Raw genomic sequence first — 23,383 nt, forward strand, 5'->3', positions numbered from 1 at the left:
TCTAGTGGGCACCTTATTTCACATCTGAGGTAGAACTGCTACGTTCACTGACCCTGGAAAGCAAAGGAAATGCTTTAAAAGAAAATATGCCAGCAAAATATGCACTGCGCCCCCCTCAGCCATCTTAATAGATTGGCTGATATGCTCTAAGGTACAGGTCTGGGATGGTCAGCAAAGACCAAAAAGGACCCAAGGGCTTAGTCCCTCTCATCCTAGAATTGGCCCACATGGCTTAGACTCTGTGTAAAACTTTCTTAGCAGGAAATCTCCCCTCAAAACCTATGCCTCGGGCTTCCCTGGTGGCACAGTGGTTGAGAGTCCGCCTGCCGATGCAGGGGACACGAGTTCGTGCCTCGGTCCGGGAAGATCCCACATGCCACGGAGCGGCTGGGCCCGTGAGCCATGGCTGCTGAACCTGCGCATCCGGAGCCTGTGCTCCGCAACGGGAGAGGCCACAACAGTGAGAGGCCCGCGTACCGAAAAAACAAAAAAAAACAAAAAAAAAAGCTATGCCTCTATCAACATGTAATTGGTTAAAGAAATTGGGGTGCATTGCTGCAATGGACTCTTATGCAGCCATTAAAGATAATGGGGCCAACCTTTAAATGCTGATATAGAAAGACTCGCTAAGCTTTTAAAGTGAAAAAGCAGGCAGAAAATGGTATGTATAAAAACTCCCACTTGTATAAACACACACACATATACACATACGTTTAACAGAATACACCAGAAAGTATTGATATTAGTTACCTATAGAGGATAAAATATGAAATCTGAGCTGGGAAGGACACGGATTCTTGTTTTTTTATATTTACTTATTTATTTATTTTGGCTGTGCTGTGTCTTAGTTGTGGCACGTGGGATCTTTGCAGCATGCAGGATCTTTAGTTGTGGCATGTGGGATTTTTCGTTTTGGCATGTGTACTCTTAGTTGCAGCATGTGAACTTTTAGTTGCAGCATGCATGTGGGATCTAGTTCCCGGACCAGGGATCAAACTGGGGTGCCCTGCATTGGGAGCATGGAGTCTTACCCACTGGACCACCAGGGAAGTCCCACGAATTCTTATATTTTATCATATACCTTTTGTAATTGAAAAATTTTTAATGTTCATGTATATTTTCTTCACCTCTCTGCTCCCCACAAAAGAGCTCACTCAGCAGAATTTATCCCTTCCAAGTGATTTAGGGAGATGCTCAAACTGTGTTCTGAAGAACACTAGTGCTGTGAAATGCAAACAAGGACTTCATGAAAGAAAATATGCTGTCCTTCCCAGATATGCTTTGCAAACACTGGGTTAAACCAAGCTAAGTAGTTTTCTTAACTGTTGGAGTTATCAGAGCCTTTAATCTTCACTGTAAATTTCTAAGAGGGGACTAGAATATACAGTTGTCCCCAGACTTACTTGACCACAAACCACTTTTTTTGAGGAGCACCTCACAGAACTGATAAACTGTGGAACACACTTTGGGAACTGCAAGCCCTGGAATGAACCTAAGAAACAAATCAGTGCCCCAAACTCCTCCATCTTCAGTGATCTTCCAGATTGAGAGTGACCCGAGGTATACTTGACTTTGTTGGGCCACTCTGAATAAAGAGAGAATTGTCCTCAGCAACCCCCTATCCACACCCAGCACACTCAGCCCCATGGTTATCCTGATATGAACACACACACCTTAATCAATAATTAGTTTCTTATTCTGGCCCTGGGATCAAGATCAAGCTCTCGTCCAAGCTAGCATTATCTGGGATGAGCTGAGGGAGGAGTGAATGCCTGGTGTAGATCAGAAAAGGAGAGCACTATTCTTTTCAGCCTAGTGGAAATAGTGGAGTTTAGTCATCTCTCATTTCTGAGGTCTGTGTTGGTTCTTGGTACTCTTTTCTATTTGGAGACCTATAAAATTGGCCATTTGCCCATTCACCTGTTTCTCAAATCTCAGATTCCTCTCTTTTGATGAACCTGCCTTAATATCATCTCTTTTGAAGTACAGCTGGTTCTTGAGAGGTGACTGATCGCATTCTGATATTATCTCAGGCTACGTGCCACCCAATACTTTATTTTTAACTGGAATGTCCAGATTTCAGTCTTGGTTCTTTGTGACCATTTTTGTTATGACTGAGAAAGTTTTATTTTCCAGTTGGAAAACTAACTGACTGGAAAGCCGTGCCTGAAGAGGCATTCTGTCCTAATAAACGGACCAAGTAGCCCCACCAAGGTAGCAGAAGTTGTTTCAGGAGAAACACAGGACTGGGACTCAGAGAACCTGGCTCCCGACTCAGATTCTGCCACTTATTAGCTATAGGATTTTTTGTTAAGCCATCCAGTCTTTCACTTTTTAAATGAGGATTAAGTGTTGGGAGGAATAACGGAAGTAATAGAAGTGAGCATGCTTGGCGGTATACGGTATACATGCTGTAAATGTTTGTTCATTCACCCACCCAGCAGCCAAAATTATGTGCAATCAAACCTGGGCTTTATCACTTACTGCCTGTGTGTATGTGAGAAATTCTCTTGACCTCTTAACCTCTCTAAGCTTTGTTTCCTGAATATGTAAAGTGGAGACAGTTAAGAGTACCTGACTCATAGGGTCTTTGTGAGATTAATGGGCTAATGTATGCTATTATACTCAATAAGTAGTATTTGTTATTGTTTTTCTTGTTGTTACTATTATCATTACATGTTCCAATGGACACAGTTACATAAACTAAATTGGTATATATAGACAGATGGAGTAGGAGGTGGGACTTCTGGTAACACATACCTACAGCACGGGCCGGAGGGACAAGGTTTGCAGAGACCAGTGTACTGACAGGTTGGGATTTGTTCTTCCTCTCCAGTTACAAAAGACACAACACTTACAGGGAGAGGAGAGCCCGTGGCAGGCCCCAAAATGACTTTCTTCTCAAGAATAGGACTGTGTTTTCGGTCTGTTACTACCTCCCTAGATAAAGCTTTGCCCATAGTTATTCCTTCATTTGAAGGTAGCCAACAATCCTTCCTCCAGGAACTGGGAGGCTGTCCTGCATCTCAGCCCAGGTAGGTTATCTCCATGGCATCTGTGGGGCCAGGAAGTCACTGGCCCCAAAATCTCAATGGGTTTCTCTTTCTAGGACTTAAGATGGTACTCAATAGCCCCAAAGCTTATTGACACCAGTCAGGTAAGATATCTGAGTGACATGGGCATGGTGGAGTTAGGGAGGAAGTGGACAGTGTATGCCATGTCTCGGGGGGGCATCTGCCACCCAGACCGTCTCCACTGTGGCTAAGCAGGAATGGGATAAGGCTTTATCAGATATTCCAGTTTTTCAAGAATGGTCAGTAATCCAGAGTTCTATCTGTAATTTTTCTATTTTTTTAGTAAATTTATTTATTTATTTTTGGCTGTGTTGGGTCTTTGCTGCTGCGCGCGGGCTTTCTCTAGTTGTGGCGAACAGGGGCTACCTCTTCGCTGCAGTGCGCGGGCTTCTCATTGCAGCGGCTTCTCTTGTTGTGGAGCATCGGCTCTAGTTGCACGGGCTTCAGTAGTTGTGACTCGTGGGCTCTAGAGCACAGGCTCAGTAGTTGTGGCGCAGGGGCTTAGCTGCTCCATGGCATGTGGGATCTTCCCGGACTAGGGCTCGAACCTGTGTCCCCTGCATTGGCAGGCAGATTCTTAACCACTGCGCCACCAAGGAAGCCCAATTTTTCTATTTTTAAATACTGGTAACAATTTCTAAAATTATAAAAAATCACCATGTGGGCCAAACAAAACACATCTTTGAGTCAATCCTACTCATAGGCTGTCTTTAGCCATGGACCACCAGTTTGTGACTCTGCCCTGAAGGTGTTCTTAACCACTTTCTACAAAGACAAAATATCCTCACCAGAAAAGCGCAAATGGAGAGATTGTGAGGGCTACTGTCCAATGTCGTCTGTTTACAGGAGGCCTGGCTATTAGAAATCTAAGTCCTACATGCAATATTGTGGTCCTTTCCTTTTCCCATCCTACCCCCTGGTAAAATTGGTTGAGGCAATAGGGTGAAAACAATTTTATTTCTGGCAATATCAGAAGATAAATCGTGATCTTATATTATTGTAGTCAAGTTCCTCATGAGGTCAATCTGTTATACACTCGTGATATATTAATATATCTTGGGGGCTTCCCTGGTGGCGCAGTGGTTGAGAGTCCGCCTGCCGATGCAGGGGACACGGGTTCGTGCCCCGGTCCGAGAGGATCCCACATGCCGCGGAGCAGCTGGGCCCGTGAGCCATGGCCGCTGAGCCTGCGTGTCCGGAGCCTGTGCTCCGCAACAGGAGAGGCCACAACAGTGAGAGGCCCCGTACCGAAAAAAAAAAAAAAAAAAAAAAAAAATATATATATATATATATATACACACACACACACATATATATATATCTTGGACTTAATAGTATTGTCAGGTGGCTCAATAATTTGGGGTATTAATCAAGTAATTCAAGAATTTGGGGAGACTTAAATGTCAAAATTTCCATCACCTAGTTAGTAAGGCTGAATTATAAAACCACATCCCCATGCACACTTTCCCTAGGCATAAATACTTAAACCATTCACGAATAACAGGATTATATCATAAAACAACAGGGAATCACTTCATACTGTTCTTGTGATTCTTACCAGTTCCCAGCTCCTACCTCTCCTACTGGTCTGTGAACTTTGGAGGCTCTGTGTCTGTTTTTTTTGCATCCCTATGACACCAGGCGCTGTGCATGGCACTTAGAATTTTTGAATGTACATGAACAGGGAGGAATGGATGAAGAAAAGTGAATGCCAATTCCCAGTGAGAGGTATTTGTAGATTTGGAGATCTTCATTTCCCACAATTTGATTTTTTGAAAGACAGGCTTCTGAAGTACAAATCTGGACAAATGACTTATTTGGCTCAGGTACACTTGAGGGCTGTTTATGTAAGTGAAGGAACATGAACTTTGGACGGAAATGTTAATTTTAGGTTCAAAACGATCTTCTCACTAGCTATAGTAGTCCTCAGGCAAATTACTTAATTTCTCTGACCTAAGTTTTCTTTAGATGAAAACAGCAGAGTTTTCCTCCCCCTTAGGTTATTATTGGGACTAAATGAGATTATTTATAACATATCTATATCTATATATATATGTGGGTGGGTGGGTGTGTGTATACATATACACTCATCCACCTACACATAATACAACTCAGTTTATTTAAAATATGTGTTGCCACAGATATGCCCTTTTAATGCTGACTTCTGTTTTATGAATATTTGTATCATTTAATGACAAATTATCTACTGAAGAATACTTTTCATTCAAAATATATTCCTTACCTATTTCCAAGAAGACCTGCAGCAACATAAGGTAAATAGTCATACATGGTTCATGTCTTGGGTCACATTGTTGCTGCCCACATGGCACATAGCAAACATGACCCAAACTGACATTACTGGATTAAAGGAGGATATTGGCTTCCTAGATACATTTTTAAAAGAACAATAGTGAATAAACACTAGCCAGGTGTGCTTTGGAGACACTGGAGCAGTTTAGAATGGCCACCTGGGTTAGTTCTTTGGCTCTTTTTCAGTAAAATGTACTAACGGGGCATTTGGGGCAGAGAGGGAGAGGTGGAATTGGTTGACTTCTTGAGTCTTGGTGTTGTGAATTGGTTGAATGCTAAATAAGTGCCCTAAATTTTGGCCAGCTCCACAAGAAATCCACGTGGCTCGTGGGTGTGGTTTCTAAGTGTAGAAAAGGCCTACCCCACCATTCTCTCAGCCCACTGACTCCCAGGAGTCGGCAGGTTTTGTCAGCATTAGGGTGAGGAGTGTGATTTCTGCTGATGACTACAAAATTGGGAGACACTATGAGGAAAGAAAACGAGCAAAAGAGAACAAGAGAGGAAAAGGTTTAACTCTGCCTTCAGGTCTAGTTTTCCCTGGTGAGCACTTGGTCATCTAGTGGAAGTTGTCTCTGCAAAGGGAGCTAGAAATCAAGCAAACAGAAATCCATAAAAAAAGTTTTGCATAAACTAAAAAGCTGCACTTAATCACCAACATGTCTCTTTGATCTCTGAGAAAGGAAGGGAAACGGGGCTGAAAAGAATTTTTCTCTAGGTCATGGGAAGCTTTAGAGAAAAAGTACAAGTGTTGGGTACTTTTCTGAGCTAGAGTGATCACACATGTTGTCAGCAGAAAAGGCACTTGTCCTGGCACAAAGAGCAGGGTCTACAAGGAAGCTTCCAAATGAGCTTCAACCTCAGTCTTTTTTCCTCAGACTGTATCTGGTCTGCAGGGAGGCCTTTTATACTGGGTGGATGGTAACAGATGGTTGCTGCCTGGGCTTTCCAAATCCTTCAACATTCCCAGACAGCCTTTACTCTCAGTACGCAGATAGGAAAAATGGTGCCCCATCTCACTTCCTGTGGAAAACCCAGTGTCCTCCCTGAAAACTTCCATGAATTCTTGGGGGCATTGGTTGGTTCTGATGACCTCTTGCTCTGGCAATATGTCATGGTTAGGAGCACAGTCCTCTGAGTAAGACCTGGGATCAAATCCTGGTTCTGTCTCCTTTATTTTTACTATGTAACATTGGGAAAATTGCTTGGCCTTTCCCAGCCTCAATTTCCTCATCCATAAAATGGAGATAATAATACTTCCCCTTCAGGGTGATCATAAGTTAATGGGATAATGATGAAGTAATACACGTAAAGCACTTAGCATGGAAGTTGGCACAAAGCACACACCAAATAGATAGTAGCTGGTATTTGTATTCCTTTACTCACATTACCCTAAACAGATGTGTAAAGATAGTTAACATTTCATACAGCCTTTATTCCAAAGTCTATGACAATGTTTCCCAAGGAGCTCCTTTCGACTTTAAAATTTTTTCAGGAGCTTTATAGGATAGAAACTGTTCTTTTAGTATCCATTAATTCTGAAAATACTGAAACAGAAAGGTAGATACAAGACATGTTAATTTTTTCCTTCTTTGGATAACGCTGATGTGCACAGGGAATCACAGACCTCTTGCGATAATTAGAAGGTTCCCAGGTGATCCCTGGCTCCAGGGTGCATGCATTTGCCAACATTTTGCTAAGTAATCCCTAACCTTCGCTAACTGCTTTTCTGAAAGGGCTCAGTTTTTACATACTCACTGAACAAATATTTTGAGTGCCTGTTTTGCACTCTGTTCTGTGCTCAGAACATCTTGGCTTTCACTTTAAAGGAGGTAGTATATGCAAAGGGGATTTGAGAAGGCTCAAATGAAATAAAATCTGTGGACTCATTATCCTCTCTCCTCATCTCCAGCATTTCATTGTGTCCATTAATCAGCCTGTCATAGGGTTCATGGCTCAGTTGCGAACTTCCCGGCAGTCCCAAGTGGTATGTCTTAGAAATTACACCTCCCACTTTTTACATCTTACCCTCAAATTAACTTCTTCTCTTGAAAAGGCATTTTATGAAGGATTTTTTCCTGGTTGTTTAGATATTTTAATTTTTTTCATAAGTATTGTTTGAGCATGGAATACAAAGAAGCATGAGTGCCCTGGTGAACATTACAGCCTTGGTGGGGTGCCACAAGGCAAGGTGAAATAAAATGAAATGACATTGTAAAGACATGGCAAAATAAGCAGAAGAGAACTTTGAGGGCTTCAGTTGCCAGAGAAAGCCCTAGGGAAAAGGTAGCATTTTAGTTCAGTGTTAAGAATAGATCGGTTTTGATGGGGAAAAATGCAGAAAAGATATTCTCCTGGAAGGTATAGCATGAGCAGGTGTGCAGAGGTGGAAATGAGTGTCATGAGCTCAAAGGACTCAAAGTGACTGGCTGATGCAGAGACTTATGCTGAAGAACCCTGGGCAGAAAGTAGCTGGGGATTGTGAGGCAAGGCCCTGAGTACCAGGTTAAGGGGCAATTCGTTATGCTGGCAATTCCTGAGCACTAGGGGTGGGAGTGTATGTATGCTGTGCTTCATCTGGCATGGTCACTGAGTAGGGAGACACTGGAAGTGGGGACACTGGTCAGAGGCCACAGAAGAAGACTCCGCAGATTTGGGAATGATTGACTATGGGTAGCCAAGAGAGAGAAGAGGAAGGAATACCAAAAGATTCCAGAATGTATGGCCTGGGTGACTGGGAATGACTGGGGGTACCTCACTCACCAATCAATCTTTTACAGGAGTTCTGCCTTTCAAATGTCTTTCTTCCTTTTGCACTGAAATTCTTTCTCCCACTCCTGCCATACAAGGAACCTGATAACAACGGCATTTACCCCCTCCTCTTTTCCAGTGTTGCTTTACTACCAAAAGCACTAAAATCTTGCCATCTATGCAACGACCTATCTTTCAAGAGTAATCACAAATACGCAAAACACCTTGAAGTTCTTGTCAGTTTCTCACTTCCCCTCTCCCCCAAAATTTTGATCTCACGTTTGGAATGAAATAGTAGCTATTTCTAATATCTGTCATAGATGTGTTTTTGCCCCATTTTTATTGCCAGGCAGTGCATTAGTGGTTAAGTTCATGAGTCCCTTTGTTTTAATTTATTCACCCTGAATTGGGGTTTTCCTTTTGAGTTTATACCAAAGGCAATAATATCCTGCACCTATTATTGTCCTTTGTTGTTTAAATAGTGCCTTCATTAAGGTTATCCCATTTGAACCTTTACTGAACAATCCTATGAAACAAGTCTGGCCGGTATTATTTTTTAATAAATGAGCAAGCTGAGGCTGAGAAGTAACATGCTCATTGACACAGACACCAAGTGTCATAGCTGGAAATAACATGTAGGATCTGGTTATTTAATTATGTCCAATATACTAGATGCTGTTAAAAGGCAAAGAAGTTTATTACACAATCTTAAGCATCTTACAAAATTGGGAAAACCAGGCATTAATATGTGAACAGTTGAATTACATCCTGTGGTTAAGTGCTCCACTAGATAGCAATAGAAGCAAGGAGCAGAAGGTACATGATTAATTACCATGTCATAATGTGATGCACAAATAAGGGAGGACTGCCTACAAAATAGAAGACATTTGCAAACGATATATCTGATAAGGGGTTAATATCCCAAATATGCAAAGAACTCATATAACTCAACATCAAAGAAACAAATGTGTATAGGACCTGAACAGACATTTTTCCAAAGAAGACATACAGATGGTCAGCAGGCACATGAAAAGATGCTCAACAACACTAATCATCAAAGAAATGCAAATCAAAACCACAATGAGGTGTCACCGCACACCTGTTAGAATGGCTATCATCAAAAAGACAACAAATAACAAGTGCTGGCAAGGATGTGGAGAAAAGGGAACTTTCATGCACTGTTGGTGGGAATGTAAATTGGTGCAGCCACTATAGAAAACAGGATGGAGGTTTCCCCCAAAATTAAAAATAAAACTACCACATGATCCAGCAATTCCATTCCTGGGTATTTAGCCGAAGAAAATAAAAACACTAATTTGAAAAGTTATATGTATCCCTATGTTCACTACAGCATTATTTACAATAGCTAAGATATGGAAGCAACCTAAGAGTCCATCAATAGAGTAATGGATAAAGAAGATGTGGTATGTATATACAATGGAATACTACTCAACCATAAAAAGAATGAAATCTTGCCATTTGTGACAATATGGATGGACCTCGAGGGTATTATGCTAGGTAAAATAAGTCAGAGAATCTAAAATCAAAATACATAAACAAATATAACAAACAGAAACAGACTCATAGATATAGAGAACAAACAGGTGGTTGCCAAAGGGGAGGGCGGTGGTGGGATGAGTGAAATAGGTGAGGGAAATTAAGAGGTACAAACTTCCAGTTACAAAATGAGTCACAGGAATGAAAAGTACAGCATGGGGAACATAGTAATACTGTAATAAGTTTGTATGGTGACAGATGGTAGCTAGACTTGTGGTGATCATTTTGTAATGTATGAAAACAGTGAATCGTGTTTTAGGTCAATTATACTTTAATAAATAAATAAATATTTTAAAAATTACTGGGGAGAAATAAGCCAAAATGTTTATAATGTCTGTTCATAGGTAAAGGCATTGTGATTGGGTTTTTTCCTTTATATTTTTATATATTCCTCATATTCTCTATAAGGAGCCTGCACAGGATTTTTTGTCTTAAATAATAAACATTTTTAAAAGCTTAAAAAAAATAAGGGAGGATTGTGTCCATTCCTGGGCTCCGTGCTTAAAAGGGGTGCTAACAACCTAGAGCTTATCCAGGTGAGACTCCCTGGGAATCCGAGGAGCCCTAGGGATCAAAGGTGAAGGGACAAACATCCAGCAGAAAAGAACTCAGGGAGGACTTTTTGCTCCCTCTATTTAATGGAGTGCCTGGTGTATAAAAGAGGCTTCTTCTCTGAGGTCCCAAGAGTAAGCCAGGAGCTCATGAACAGAAGTTATAGGAAAAAAGGACTCCAACTTCATATAAGGAAGGACTCCCCAACTACTGGAACACCAAAAATATTTAGAACAAGCTACCTGATGTGGTAATGAGCTCCCTGTTCCTAAAGGTAACCAACATGGGCCAAGTTAATGCCTATTAAGGATGTTGTAATTTGTGTGCTATTGAGTTCAGAACCAAAGTAGTGCTATGACTGAGAGGTAGCATGATGCAGGGTTTAAGAACGCAGGCTCTGAAGGCTGTACAGTGCTCACCCCTGGAACTCAGCCAACCCACACAGAGACCATTTGTAGGTGTGTTGGCCAACCAACCAGCTGAGGCATCAGCTGACAGCTGACATCAACCACTAGACATGTGACTGTGTGAGCCTTCAGATAATTCCAGTCTTTCAAGTTTTGAACCATCACATTTGATACCTAATGGAGCAGGCGTAAGATGCTCTACCAAACCTTACCCAAATGATAGATTCACAAGCAAAATAAATGTTACCATTTTAAACCATTAAGTTTGGGAGTAGTTAGTTTCGTAGCACTGAATAATCAGAACACAATGTTTATGTGATCTTCTGAATTCCCATTGATCTTCAAAGCCACCTACAGGTACTGAGTCAAGTAGAAGGAGATATTATTTGCAGAAAGGGGCTCAGGTGCCTTGGGCTAATGAGAGAAGAGAAGGCTTGATGAAACTACTGGGAGAATATGAATGAGAAATGAACGAAGACTTTTCAGGGCACAGTGAAGACTAGATCCATGGCTTTGTAATACCCTCCCTCCCCTACATGGTTTTGTGATTTTTTTTACCTACCTGGAGAAGGTAGGTGCTGGATCCTGACAAGAAGGTGGAAGAGACCTTGGAGGTCTGTGGATGGCATGCATATGGGCGGTGGACTTGGGAAACACAACACCCAAGGAAACAGAATAAAACAGGATAGACTAGCATATTGTTGCCTGTTGGTATGTAAAGGAATCTTAGAGACTGTTTTCTAGATAAGGAAATCAAGATCAGGCATCTGGAAAACAACTAAGTATTAATTGTTCAGTACAGACAGTACAAGTGAATTTCAGAGAAAAGAGGTTAGGTTTAGTGAGAAGAATATGAAAGGGTGATGGGTCCAAAAAAAGATTTCTAGATAGGGAGACCAGAAAAATTCAGACAGGTTAGTTCTTTCTGTGTCTAAGAAGGGGGAAAGTATGGCAGTTCTTAAAGGTTAGAGCACGGAATCATGCTGGAAATTCTATCATAATACCATAAACAACAGTTCTCTCATTTTTTTAAGGAAAAAAAATTACAGTGGGCACACAGAAGAAGGAAACCAGAGTGGGTGACCAATTCCCTAGCAATCAGACCATGATAACATTAGAATATCCCAGATCTGCTTCCCTGGTGCTGTGAATGCAGGTGGGATGAAGCAGGCAAGGAAAGATACTAGCAGGCAATTACCTGTCTTCCTCATTAATTTTCAGGCTGTATGAATGTGTTTAAAAATTAAGAAGCAGTGATGTCAAGTTGGGCTGAAATCTTCTGAGTAACAATTTCTGACTAGGGTAACTTAAGTCCTTACCTTGTTCATTTCTCCTTCTGCTCCTTTCTTGCAGTGCACAGCATCAGTTATCCTCTCTAGAAAAGAACAAAAAAGCAATTTCAACATCTAGGGTAGAAGAGGAGAGTATTAATTACAATGAAGTTTGACAGGACAGAAGCCTCCCCAGGTCCACTCACGCCATTTAAAGCTTTTATGCCCCCTGTAGACTACCACAAGTGTGTGAACATCAGACCATAAAAGAGGGAAGAAGATTATGTGGAAAGTAGTAATAGCTCAGGACTGGCCAGTGTCTGGATGTGTCTCTTCTTACCCCCGGCTGTCTAAATCAGGTCATCTCAGCTGTCAGGAATGTTTTTTTCCTTTTTTCAGAAGATGCTACCAAAATGCCAGTTAGCTTGGAAGTTGTGCCAGGTGCATTTAATTGGCTATAAATTAAAAAGGAAGACAGCAGTGTGGTTTTAATTCTGACAGTTACTATAACAGATAGGGACCCTAGAAAAAAATAATGTCAAGCCTAGGTGAAATTGGTAGGCTGTGAAATGAACCCAGGGGATTTTTTTCTTTTTGGAAAGGGAAAAGGGAACATGTTCCTGCTGCAACTTTATTTAGCTCTCAGTACAGGGTCTGGAGTCTGTGATTAACGTCAAAGACAGCCCTGTGCGTGTGATATGCAGCCCCTGTGCTCCCCTTGAGATGTCAAGTCCTACTTCTCCCTACTGTCTAGCAGGTAGAGCTAAATCAATATATCTTAGAATCAGGGACTGGAGTGGATGTTAAAAGATCATCTAGGTAATTTCTCTGCCTTCAGGGAGGAGTAAACCAAAATCATTCTATATGTATTAAATATCCATTGTTTGTAAATTGTATTTCTCTGAAGGACTCCACAAATGGGTCCCAAGGGAGCTATTTAGAATTAATTCATCACTATCAGGAAATGGTTTATGTGCAACTTCTCATATTCCAGGTTCAGACTTCCTTTCTCATTCTTTTGTGAAGGGACACAAGAGCTGGTTATTATGTTCCTGATAAGAAGTCTTCACATTCTTTTGTTTTGTTTTGTTTTGTTTTGCGATACGCGGGCCTCTCACTGTTGTGGCCTCTCCCGTTGTGCAGCACAGGCTCCGGACGCGCAGGCTCAGCGGCCATGGCTCACAGGCCCAGCCGCTCCGCGGCATGTGGGATCTTCCCAGACCGGGGCACGAACCTGTGTCCCCTGCATCGGCAGGCGGACTCTCAACCACTGCGCCACCAGGGAAGCCCAAGTCTTCACATTCTTAATCTCTTGTTCCTTAAATACATTTGTTTCTGAAACCTTTCTTCATATGCCCTTAAATAATATCCATTACTTGATGCTGAGCCCTCCCTCCAGTTGGTTGCTCTTCTTTAGTTATAAAACCTAAAACAGAACCTGTATTCTACAAAAAGTTGTGGCTACTTGACATCTAAGAGCAATGATCTAATGATCCTGCAGCCCAGAACTTATTCCTCCAGGACCACACTGGCTCTTTAAACCAGAGTGACAAAGGCTGATGGTCATTCGTTGTCCTGTTGTTTTCCTACCAAACTTGTATGACTGTTTCATCTTTCCCAATAACCCTCCCTCACCAAATGTTCCTTTCTTCCCCCCTTCCTTCCTTCCTTCCTTCCTTCCTTTTGAGGCATAATTGACATACACCATTATATTAGTTTCAGTTTTACAACATAATGATTTGATATTTATATATATTATGAAATGATTACCAAATTACTTGGTTTATAAATTCATACAAAATTTTAACACTGTGCAGTCTTAACAAAACTCATCCATAAGCCAGATGCAGCCTTGGGACCATCGTTTGCTACCTGTGCACAGCTGGAAGATTATAATTTGATTTGCACGAGGCCTATGGCAGTCCAAGCCATGAGTGTGCTTGAATAATGCTTCTTGTTACTCTGACTTTCCATTGTCTTTGCTAGTGGCCATCTTCACTTACTTGTTGAGATCCCTTTCATTCCAGGTCCTTGGATGTGGCTCTGTTGCCCAAGCTGTCCTCAGTCGAGGACGTCATGGAGGAACCATCACTATCCATACTGGATTTTCATTGGCAATAGTAATGGCCATTTATGTTGCTGGAGGTGTCTCTGGTAAGTAATAGAAATAATAATAATAACAGCTGCTATTAACTCAACCATTCCAATGTACTAGCGCAGGTCTGGGTACTTTACAGACCTTAATTTTTTTAGGCCTCAACAGTCCTGCAAGAATATGTATTTGATTCTATTTTTATAGATGAAAAAATTTAAATGGCCAGCAAATGGTAAGTGACTGGCACAAAGGCAACATTTAGCAAAAGACAGAGATGAGGGTTGGAACTCAAAACTGACTGATTCCTAAATCTGGCTACTGAATAGTATTCTTCATCTATCAACAGAATCTTTTACTAACTCTACCCCATGCTTGGAAACCACTTCCCAGGTATGCTGTGAATAGCCCAGTGAATATCACTCCAACAGAGGCAATTCCGTGGACCTTTATCCACAGCAATCAGAGAGAGCCTAGGTCATTTGCAAAATAGCTAGTGTGTTCATGGAGGTGCAGGGCTAGTCAGAAGGTCTTGGTCCAATTCTGTCCTGAGTGGTAGGCTAATTAGAAGCCGTTCTCAAGGTTCTGAGAAGCAAAATGAAATGATATTTAATACAGCCTGGGACCTCAGGAAGGAACTGTGGAAATGATCCACTTCCCAAACGCTTGCAGAATCCTCAGCAGCCTCGTCTGGGGGCTCAGAGGACTAAGGCAAGACTGTTGGTGATAACGGAAGAAGGGACCCCCTGCCTGCTGGGCACTGTACTGGGTACTGTACATACTTTATCTCCTCTCACTTCTATAGCAGCACTCTGAGGCCGGTATTATTGTCCATTCTACAGAGAAAACTGGAGCTCCAAGGGATTGAGTAAATTGCCAGAAGTCCCACAGCTGGCAAAGAGACAGACCAAAGATCTGACCCAGGTCTATACGACAGCAAAGCACAGGTCCCCATTATTATACAACATTTCCAGTGGTCTACTATGGGAAGGACAGTACAGGCAGGGCCTATGGGCAGTATGATCCAGCTGGAGGATCCTGCAGTTGAGCTGGCTGGACTGGTGACAAGTGCTGCCACTGGAGCGCTAAAGAATGATTGCCCAGACCCCCGCAGGGCATCCATGGGCTGGGCACTTGGAACAGGCATTTGCTAGCTGTCAGCCTTTCCATATCACAGGCGGACTCAGATCCTGGGGCAGACCAGGTTACAGATTCCCATACATGTGGTTTGTTTGGCATGAGCGGTGCCGAGCCTTTGCTGTGATCCCAGCACTGCACTACCTACCTAAGACACAAGAATAACCAGGGGAACACCCTGAATGTGCCAAGGCTTAATTACAGTTGTAGGCCTTGACACCAGACACAGAACACACTCCTGGCTTCAAATAAGCATGCAGGATGCTCCACTGCCTCCCCTCACGCTCCCAACTACATTCACACAGATGTTGTTTCCACAAACCATGCAATATAAATGTAGGCATATTTTCAGCGATTTTTTTTAAGGTGGAGATGTGGTTTTGCAGTATTTCACCTGCATAACACCCTGAATTAAACTTCATCAAATATTTACTTAGGATAAATTGGTCCCAGACCCTACTAATGTAGCTAACACCCTTTACCACCAGCGCTGTCAATGTCTGTTTGCATCCACTGGTATATTTGGAGTCACGATAGGAGGAGAAGGGACAGGGACCAACAGGAAGGGGAAGAGGGCGTAAAGGATGGTGTAGAGTCTTCCCATCTGGCCTTTAGACTGGGACTAAGCCCCTGCGCTCACAGTAAGGGCCAGAACTGATGGGACTGTTTTCACTAGAGGCTGCTTCTGGGTGAGGCTTGGGAGCTGTCCAAATTGTTTATGAGACTGTGAGATCTCAAAATGCAAGGCGAGCAGTTTCTGAGCCCGGCTGATATAAGGTAGCACTGAGTTGGAAAAGGAGCTTATCTCCCCATCTCTGTTTGGAAATGATATTCAGGCTCCCTGAGAACTGGGGGGAACATGCACAGACAACACACTGGCTCACTGATGACATCACTGCAGACTCAGTATTGGCTTCAGCAGCCCAGGAATAGGAGAGGAAGACTATGTAGGGGAGGTGACTTTCTCACAGTGGCTGCAGCTAACATGCTGGTTTGTGGGCATATGTGAGGCCCTCTTTGGGAATTCCAAAAATAACCAATGTATATGAGGCATAAACATAAATGGGATCCCACTCTGTGGTCCAGACTGGTAAGGGCAGCTGACATCTGGTTGTGGAACATAAAGCATTTCCTTACTGCATGGCAGTTACCGCGCCCTCTCCCTTGTGAACTTGCCAGTAGTCTGGCAATCCAATCTGGCCAATCAGAACTCATAATGCCCTAATTATGCACCATCCCCCACGAAGTGTTTACACTGCCAGCTTGTACCTAGACTATGGCGGTTGTTTTTGATGTAGTTTTTTTAATAAGCAATAAAAATTCACTGAAAAATCAAAATAGCTTTGCTTAATGACAAATAAAATATTAAGATGATCTCTATCACAGAGTTGTCTGTGGGTGGTGGGGAGGAGACTCGTCTAGGACAGAACCTTGAAAGAGTTCACCTTGCTCATGTAAGACTTTCATCTCAGGCCTCGGGGAATCCAGCTATCCCCCTGGGCTCTTTATGTGAATAATCTGATCATCACAACCACCTTGGCAGGGCCAAGATGTGAGTGTGGCGTTCTCTGACTCTAGCACTCATGTTCTTTCCACTACACTGCTCTGCTTTGTCCTTCGGGTAAGCCAAGTGATCACGCATCTCTGCAAGGAGAAACTCTCCTCGTTGCTTTGCAAAGCACCCTCCCGGGCACACCCTCTCTGACTCCCAAACAACTTTCCCTCTGTAGATCTTTGTAGTCTGAGCTATCTGAATAAAGACCTCTGACTATTTCTTCAACTTTCGTATCTTTTTTTTCTTCAATTTTTTAAATTGAAGTAGAGTCGATTTACAATGTTGTGCCAGTCTCTGCTGCACGGCAAAGTGACTCAGTTATACACATAGAGACATTCTTTTTTTATATTCTTTTCCATTATGGTTTATCTCAGGAGATTGGATATAGTCCCCCGTGCTATACATTAGGATTTGTTGTTTAGCCATTCTAAATGTAATTGTTTGCATCTACCAACCCCAAACTCCCAGTCCTTCCCTCTCCCTCCCCACCTCCCCCTTGGAAACCACCAGTCTGTTCTCTATGTCTATGAGTCTGTTTCTGCTTTGTAGATAGGTTCATTTGTGCCATATTTTAGATCCCACATATATCAACTTTCACATCTTGAAAACCTACGAAGTGCCTTGCAGCATGTCAAGGTCAAGGTGAACAATAGTTCCTGCCTCAGGGTGTTTTTGAGGGGTTAAAAGCATAAACCTACCTACAGCAAGTCTTGTTTTGGAAGAGGAGCTTGCTAAACAGTAACTCTCCCATTGGTGGACTCATCTGAGGGGAGACATTTTTGATTGGAGGTGATTTCTTACATCCCCTTGTCCTTTCACAATGGGTTCCTCCAGGCTGGCTGGGTGGCGGCTACCCTCCAACCAGCTCTGGGAGAAGAGGAACAGGGCTGGCTCCAGGAACTTTCCACTGCCCTGGGCGCTCCCCTCTTCTAACCCCTGTTTCCAGCTTCCCTAGGAAGCTGTACTCCTGCCAGCCTCCAGAATTATGACTCTCTTAGATTTAAAAGTAAAACAAAACAGGTGATGTGTGTGTAAGTCTTCAGGAAGTCACCTGTGCTTTGATATATTGGCATTTTCTTGTTCATATTAGCCCCAGAGTGGCAGAGGCAGGTGAAGAAAGGACCCTCACGGTGTAGTCAGCAGTCAGAACCCCTCCCCACTGCAAGCCCACTTTGACTTAGAGACTCAGGAAAAGCATAGCTTTCTTCACCGACTGGGGAGAGGGGGGAAGGCTTCCCAAAACAAGCTCACCAATATGTTCTGTGGGGGGTCAAATGGCAAAGTGTCGTCATCATCATCATCATTATCATAATCACTCCTTGGTTTACAACTATTTCCACAACCCAGAGGTCCACATTTCAGTGTGGTCACATTGACAGTTACTCTAATTCCCCCTCCACACTAAATGTCATTGGCACTCTTCATATGAGTGTCCTTCATCCCTAGGAATCAAGCCCATATGCTCAAAGATGATCTTTGAAAAATTCTTCCCTGCCTTCTAAGGCAGAGAAACCTTTATAAACTTGGTAAAGAAGGTCTAGAAAAGAACATAGGCCCAAGAGTTCAAATAAACCTGAATTTGAATCCTAGACCTACCATTTATTAGCCATGTGACCTTAAAATGTTACTTTACTTCTGTGCCTCAGTTTCCTCAGCAGTTAACTGGCCTAGTACCCACCTCACTGGGTTCTCAGGAGGATCAAGGGCACGTAATACCCCTATGCCAGCATCTGGCAAGTGTTCAATATGCACCGTTGTTACTGTTGTTACTAGCAAAGCCAGCTGGGGATATCAGTAACCTACCCCAGAGCAAGCCCTCTACCTGACCTTGCAACTGGGTTAGAATCAAAGAGGCTGATTTCTCTAGTCAGAGTTTAGGCTGGAGTGGAGGAAGTGTTGCTCCACTTGTGTGTGTGAGATATACATCGTTTATGCGGAGAAACTACAGAAAATCCACTCAGACACTGTGACTACCTCAAAATAAACTGAGCCCCTTACCTCAGTGAGAGGCACAGCCCACAAAGCAAGGGCCATTTCCCCTTAAAGAGATATCTCTTTTCAGTCCTAAGATTGTTTCTATATCCTCTGGACATGGACTTAGAAATGACTAGATATAGATTTAAATCTTACAAGTATATAAGTATATTGACTTACAAATATACTGAAGTTAACAGTTTATATCAATCTCTTTGGGGTTATTGCTTTATAGTTAGGCAAAACCCAGTAGATAGATGATATAGATAGATAGATAGATAGATAGAGAGAGAGAGAGAGAGAGAGAGAGAGAGAGAGAGAAAGAGAGAGAGAGAAAGAGAGAAAATGAGCCACTTGAGTACAAGTTTCTTTATATATTTGACTTTCTTTTGAGAAAGCTAAACTTCCTAAACAGTGTCTAATGATGCCATGAGGATTATTAGTCCTCTTTTCCTCTCCACTCACACACACACACACACACACACACACACAAACACACACACCCCTCTGTCTCCTCACATACAGTTCCTCACCTAGAAGACTAAATTCTGCCTGCAGTCCCTAGATAAGGTTTCCTTCACAATAATTCTCCCTGGTCTGCCCTCTGACTTTCCTAATCTTCCTTGCAGGTGGCCACATCAACCCAGCTGTGACTTTTGCAATGTGTCTTTTTGGACGGACGAAGTGGTTCAAATTCCCCTTTTATGTGGGGGCCCAGCTCTTGGGAGCCTTTGTAGGGGCTGCAACCCTCTTTGGCATTTATTATGGTGAGTAGGGCCCCTGAGTCCAGAGATTAGGGAGAGCTGGCTATAAGTTGAAAGTCAGAATTACTTGGTAGGAAGAGGTGAGATGAGGTAAGAACAGGAAACGTTCTCCACTTGACACGTAGTTCTAAGAGTCCTAAGTTCTAAACAATGGGGCCAACATTATCATCAGGGCATGTTCAGGAAGCCTCTTAATGAAAATGGTCACAACTTAAACAGAGGGCAGAACTTAAAGGAAGTATATTTTTAGACCCAACCAGCACTACACTGTGAACAATGCCAAAGTAAGCAATAGGCCACTGGCTTCTCCATGGCTTTCTCTGATTTGGCTGGGAAGGGAACCGTTGACTTGTGGCAAGGAGAATGATGAGTAAGTACTTAAAGAAGGAATCTGGAACAAAGTCTTTGAAGGAAGAGGCATAGCATAGAAATGGGCTGGGTGGGGAACCTCTTCTCCCTTCCATCCAACAGCCACGGCATCCATTCTGCAACAGTCCTGGGGGAACCACAGTACTGACGATCAAAGACCCAGACTTTAGTTCCATGTGAACTAAGTACGTAGCTGTGTGACTTCAGTAAGTCATCTGACCTTATTGGTCTCAGTTTCCTCTGCTGGAAAATAAAGGAATTGAACTAGTAGGTGACTTCTTAGGCCCTTCAAACTAAAAAACCTTGGGGTTCCATAAAATCAAGTGTTAAAGTAGTTCCTTCTATCTAACCCAAGGTAAGTCTTAACACTTTATGACTCTCAAACTGAAGCCCTTAGGAACTAGAATTATGAGCCAAGCCTGAGAGGTACACTGTGGAAAGGGACCTCTTCCCACAGAGTATCCTAAGAATTAGAGTGTAAGAAGACTAAAGAATTACTCAAGACCAGACCGGAAACCTAGAGAACCAGCTGCCGTGGCCAGAGAGGCCTGTGGGTGGTGCTGGCTGTGTCTGGGACTTCTGTGTTTCTTGTTCTAAGGGCATCTTCACTGGACCTTGATGCCCTCAAATTCTGGACTGCTATTAGGGGTTACTGAGAACCCTCTGGGAATCATGAGCTCTACACAGAGCAAGTCCAAGCTTCACTTTCCCTTTTAGTCAATCTTGAAAATTCTAAGAATTCCCCTCAAAGAAAAATGGTTCCCAAGACCCACTGGATAAGGATTTGGCACAAACGTGGAGTGAACCATCAAGGGCAGCCGGGGCTTTCTCTCTCTGACATGCTATCCTGGGAGTTCTCTGGGTACCTCTAAAGCTACCATACTGTGAAGTGAAAAGAGGCAAATGATACGGATCTGCCTAGCTAAACCTGAGGGTTCGCCTGTACTTGTTCAGCACAAGACCTGGCATAGGCCTACCTCCCCCCTGCCCAGAGGACACTAACATGCCAGAGCTCTGTCTTCCATAGATGCATTTCTGTCTTTTGCTGGTGGAAAACTGCTCGTCGTGGGAGAAAACGCAACAGCACACATTTTCGCAACATACCCAGCTCCATATCTGTCTCTGGTGAACGCACTTGCAGACCAAGTAAGTGTACATTCAACAAAGACCTAACTTTGGTGAAAAGACATAATCTAATAAGGGGGATGCATAGGAACATTGTAGGCCTATCAGAAAGGAAAGGCTGTGTTTCCAAAGTCAGAGGTCCCTACACATAACCCAAGCTTTGTTGACAAATTTCTGCCCTTGCCGAAGTTCATACCACTAAGGGTTTCCCGCCTCCTCTTTAATACATACACTTGTTCCACATCAGTCAAGTTTCAGAGAAAAGTGCATGACTGGACATTTCAACCCCTGTAGGGGCAAATGGGGTTTGTTCCACCTAACTCTTTTGTGCACATGATCTAAACGTGGAGGCCTCAAGAAAAGACATTGTGATCTCAGTTCAAGGACTGTGAAGTGTAGTAGTTGAGCTTAGAGTATCACAGGTCTTCTGTGTCTCCCCACGTGCATAGGTTTATCCAGACTCTCTAGGCAGCTAGAAGTGTCTCTGCCTTAATGACATTTAAACTAGCTGCATCCAAGCATCTGTCGTGTAGCCAATAGCACAACTATTCTGGTCTAAAATCACTTGTCTGGTTCTCATCCTGATTCTTCTGCTTATGAGCTGTGTGCCCTTGGGCAAGTTTCTTAACCTCCTTCTATCTACATTTCCTCATCTGTAAACTGTGAATAAATATGATTTATCTCACTGATTGGTGTGACGTTCTAATGAGAAAAAACATATGAAGTACCTGGCACATAATAAGTGTCTGGTAAATAGAAGCTATCATTTAGCTGTTAAAGTAAAATAATAGTTTGGAAATTTTAGAAACTAGAGAGTGGGGAAAATACCCACTGTACCACACCACTTCAGAATACCTGCTGTCATTGTTTGTATAATCTCTTACCACTTGTTTTTATGCTGTTTTCAAGTATAAAATATAATGCACATATTTTTCTTAATATCATAAGCATTTTAAAATGTTACCAGATAGCTCTTATATTTGTTTTTAATGGCTGTATAATAGACTATAGAATGGACACTTCATAATATAGTTAGCCCTTTCCCTATTGATGTGGACTCCAGTTTTTCAATACTATAAATGATGTTTAATTATTTATTTGCGTATTTGCTTTATGATGTTTCCATATTTTAGATTATTTCCATGATGTGGTTCTCAAAATATCCAACTGGGTCAAATTCAGTACATAATCTTATGGATTTTTTTTAATGCATGTTACTAAAGTACTGACGAATTGCCTTTCAAAAGTGTAGTATGTGCTTAATTTAATTAGGAAAGCCTGAGAGAAGTGGTATCAGTTCCCTAACACTTGGTATTGTTTGCACGTTTTTCATTGTGAATCAGTTTTTCCCTCTTATTTGTTTCTTAAATCTATTTTTCTTTTATGAATTTTCTTTTCATTTCCTTTGCCCATTCATCTATTGATGTCTCACATTGTTTTTCTCACCAATTTGAGCCCCTTTGTTCATTTTTCTAGCCTGTAGCTTGCTCTCCATTTAGCTGGTAGTAGCTCAGCAGGATAGTGTAGGAAAGATAACAGTCTCTAGAGCTGAACTCTCTGTATCCACACCTGACTGTCACTAACTGTGTCACCTTGGGCAGGTAACTAATCTGTAAAGGAGAATGATATCAGCACCCATGTCTAGGATTGCTGCAATAAGGGTCTGGCACAGAGTGCTCACCCAGAGTATGTTACTTATTACTAGGTTTGTTTTTAATGAGAGTGGGTGAATTTTGAGGTGGGCAAGGGGGAAGAATATAAGCTAAATCCCTTGTATATTTTCTCCCTCCCCAGGTAGTGGCCACCATGCTCCTCCTCATTGTCATCTTTGCCGTTTTTGACTCAAGAAACTTGGGAGTCTCCAAAGGCCTACAGCCCATTGTCATTGGCTTCCTGATTATTGTCATTTCTTCCTCTCTGGGAATGAACAGTGGCTGTGCCATGAACCCAGCTCGAGACCTGAGTCCCAGACTTTTCACTGCCTTGGCAGGTTGGGGGTTTGAGGTCTTCACGTAAGTAACAACGGTCAGGGAGGAGGGAGGAAGGTTCACATGTGCCTCAGTGGGGAGGGCTGTGCTTTGACCTGGAGATCCAAGAGAGTGCAAATGGGAGGATGAGGTTAAGTGCATCCTCATCATAAGTGTGGAATGTATCACTGGTGATTTATGATACGGTGTGTGTGTGTAGGAAAGAGAGAGAGAGAGAGAGAGAGAGAGAGAGAGAGAAGGGGGAGGGAAACAAAGAGATAGCCAGACACAGAGACATAATAAGAGACAGAGAGAGAGACAAAGAGACAGATAGAGAGGCTCTAGATAGATTCAAAGAGATAGGTTTGTCCTATACAATAATGATAATAATTTCTCAATTGGTATATGGCTTTATGTGACTATTTTAGATGTATAACTTGTCTATGTATTCACTTTGTGACAAAGGGGTAGAATTTCTATC

The 23,383-nt window shown here is 42.5% G+C and overlaps 1 protein-coding gene across 1 annotated transcript in view; it reads left to right on the forward strand.

Moving 5' to 3' along the window:
* AQP9 (aquaporin 9) overlaps positions 1 to 23,383 on the forward strand; it is a 39,196-nt gene that overhangs the window by 10,056 nt on the left and 5,757 nt on the right. The window contains exons 2-5 of the mRNA XM_082618996.1: positions 13,947 to 14,073; positions 19,307 to 19,444; positions 20,838 to 20,956; positions 22,730 to 22,947. Of these exons, the coding sequence (XP_082475122.1) occupies positions 13,947 to 14,073; positions 19,307 to 19,444; positions 20,838 to 20,956; positions 22,730 to 22,947 (602 nt within the window). The remainder of the gene's footprint in view (positions 1 to 13,946; positions 14,074 to 19,306; positions 19,445 to 20,837; positions 20,957 to 22,729; positions 22,948 to 23,383) is intronic.

Source organism: Mesoplodon mirus, assembly GCF_964341445.2.
Source record: "Mesoplodon mirus genome assembly, chromosome: 4".
NCBI lineage: Eukaryota > Metazoa > Chordata > Mammalia > Artiodactyla > Ziphiidae > Mesoplodon > Mesoplodon mirus.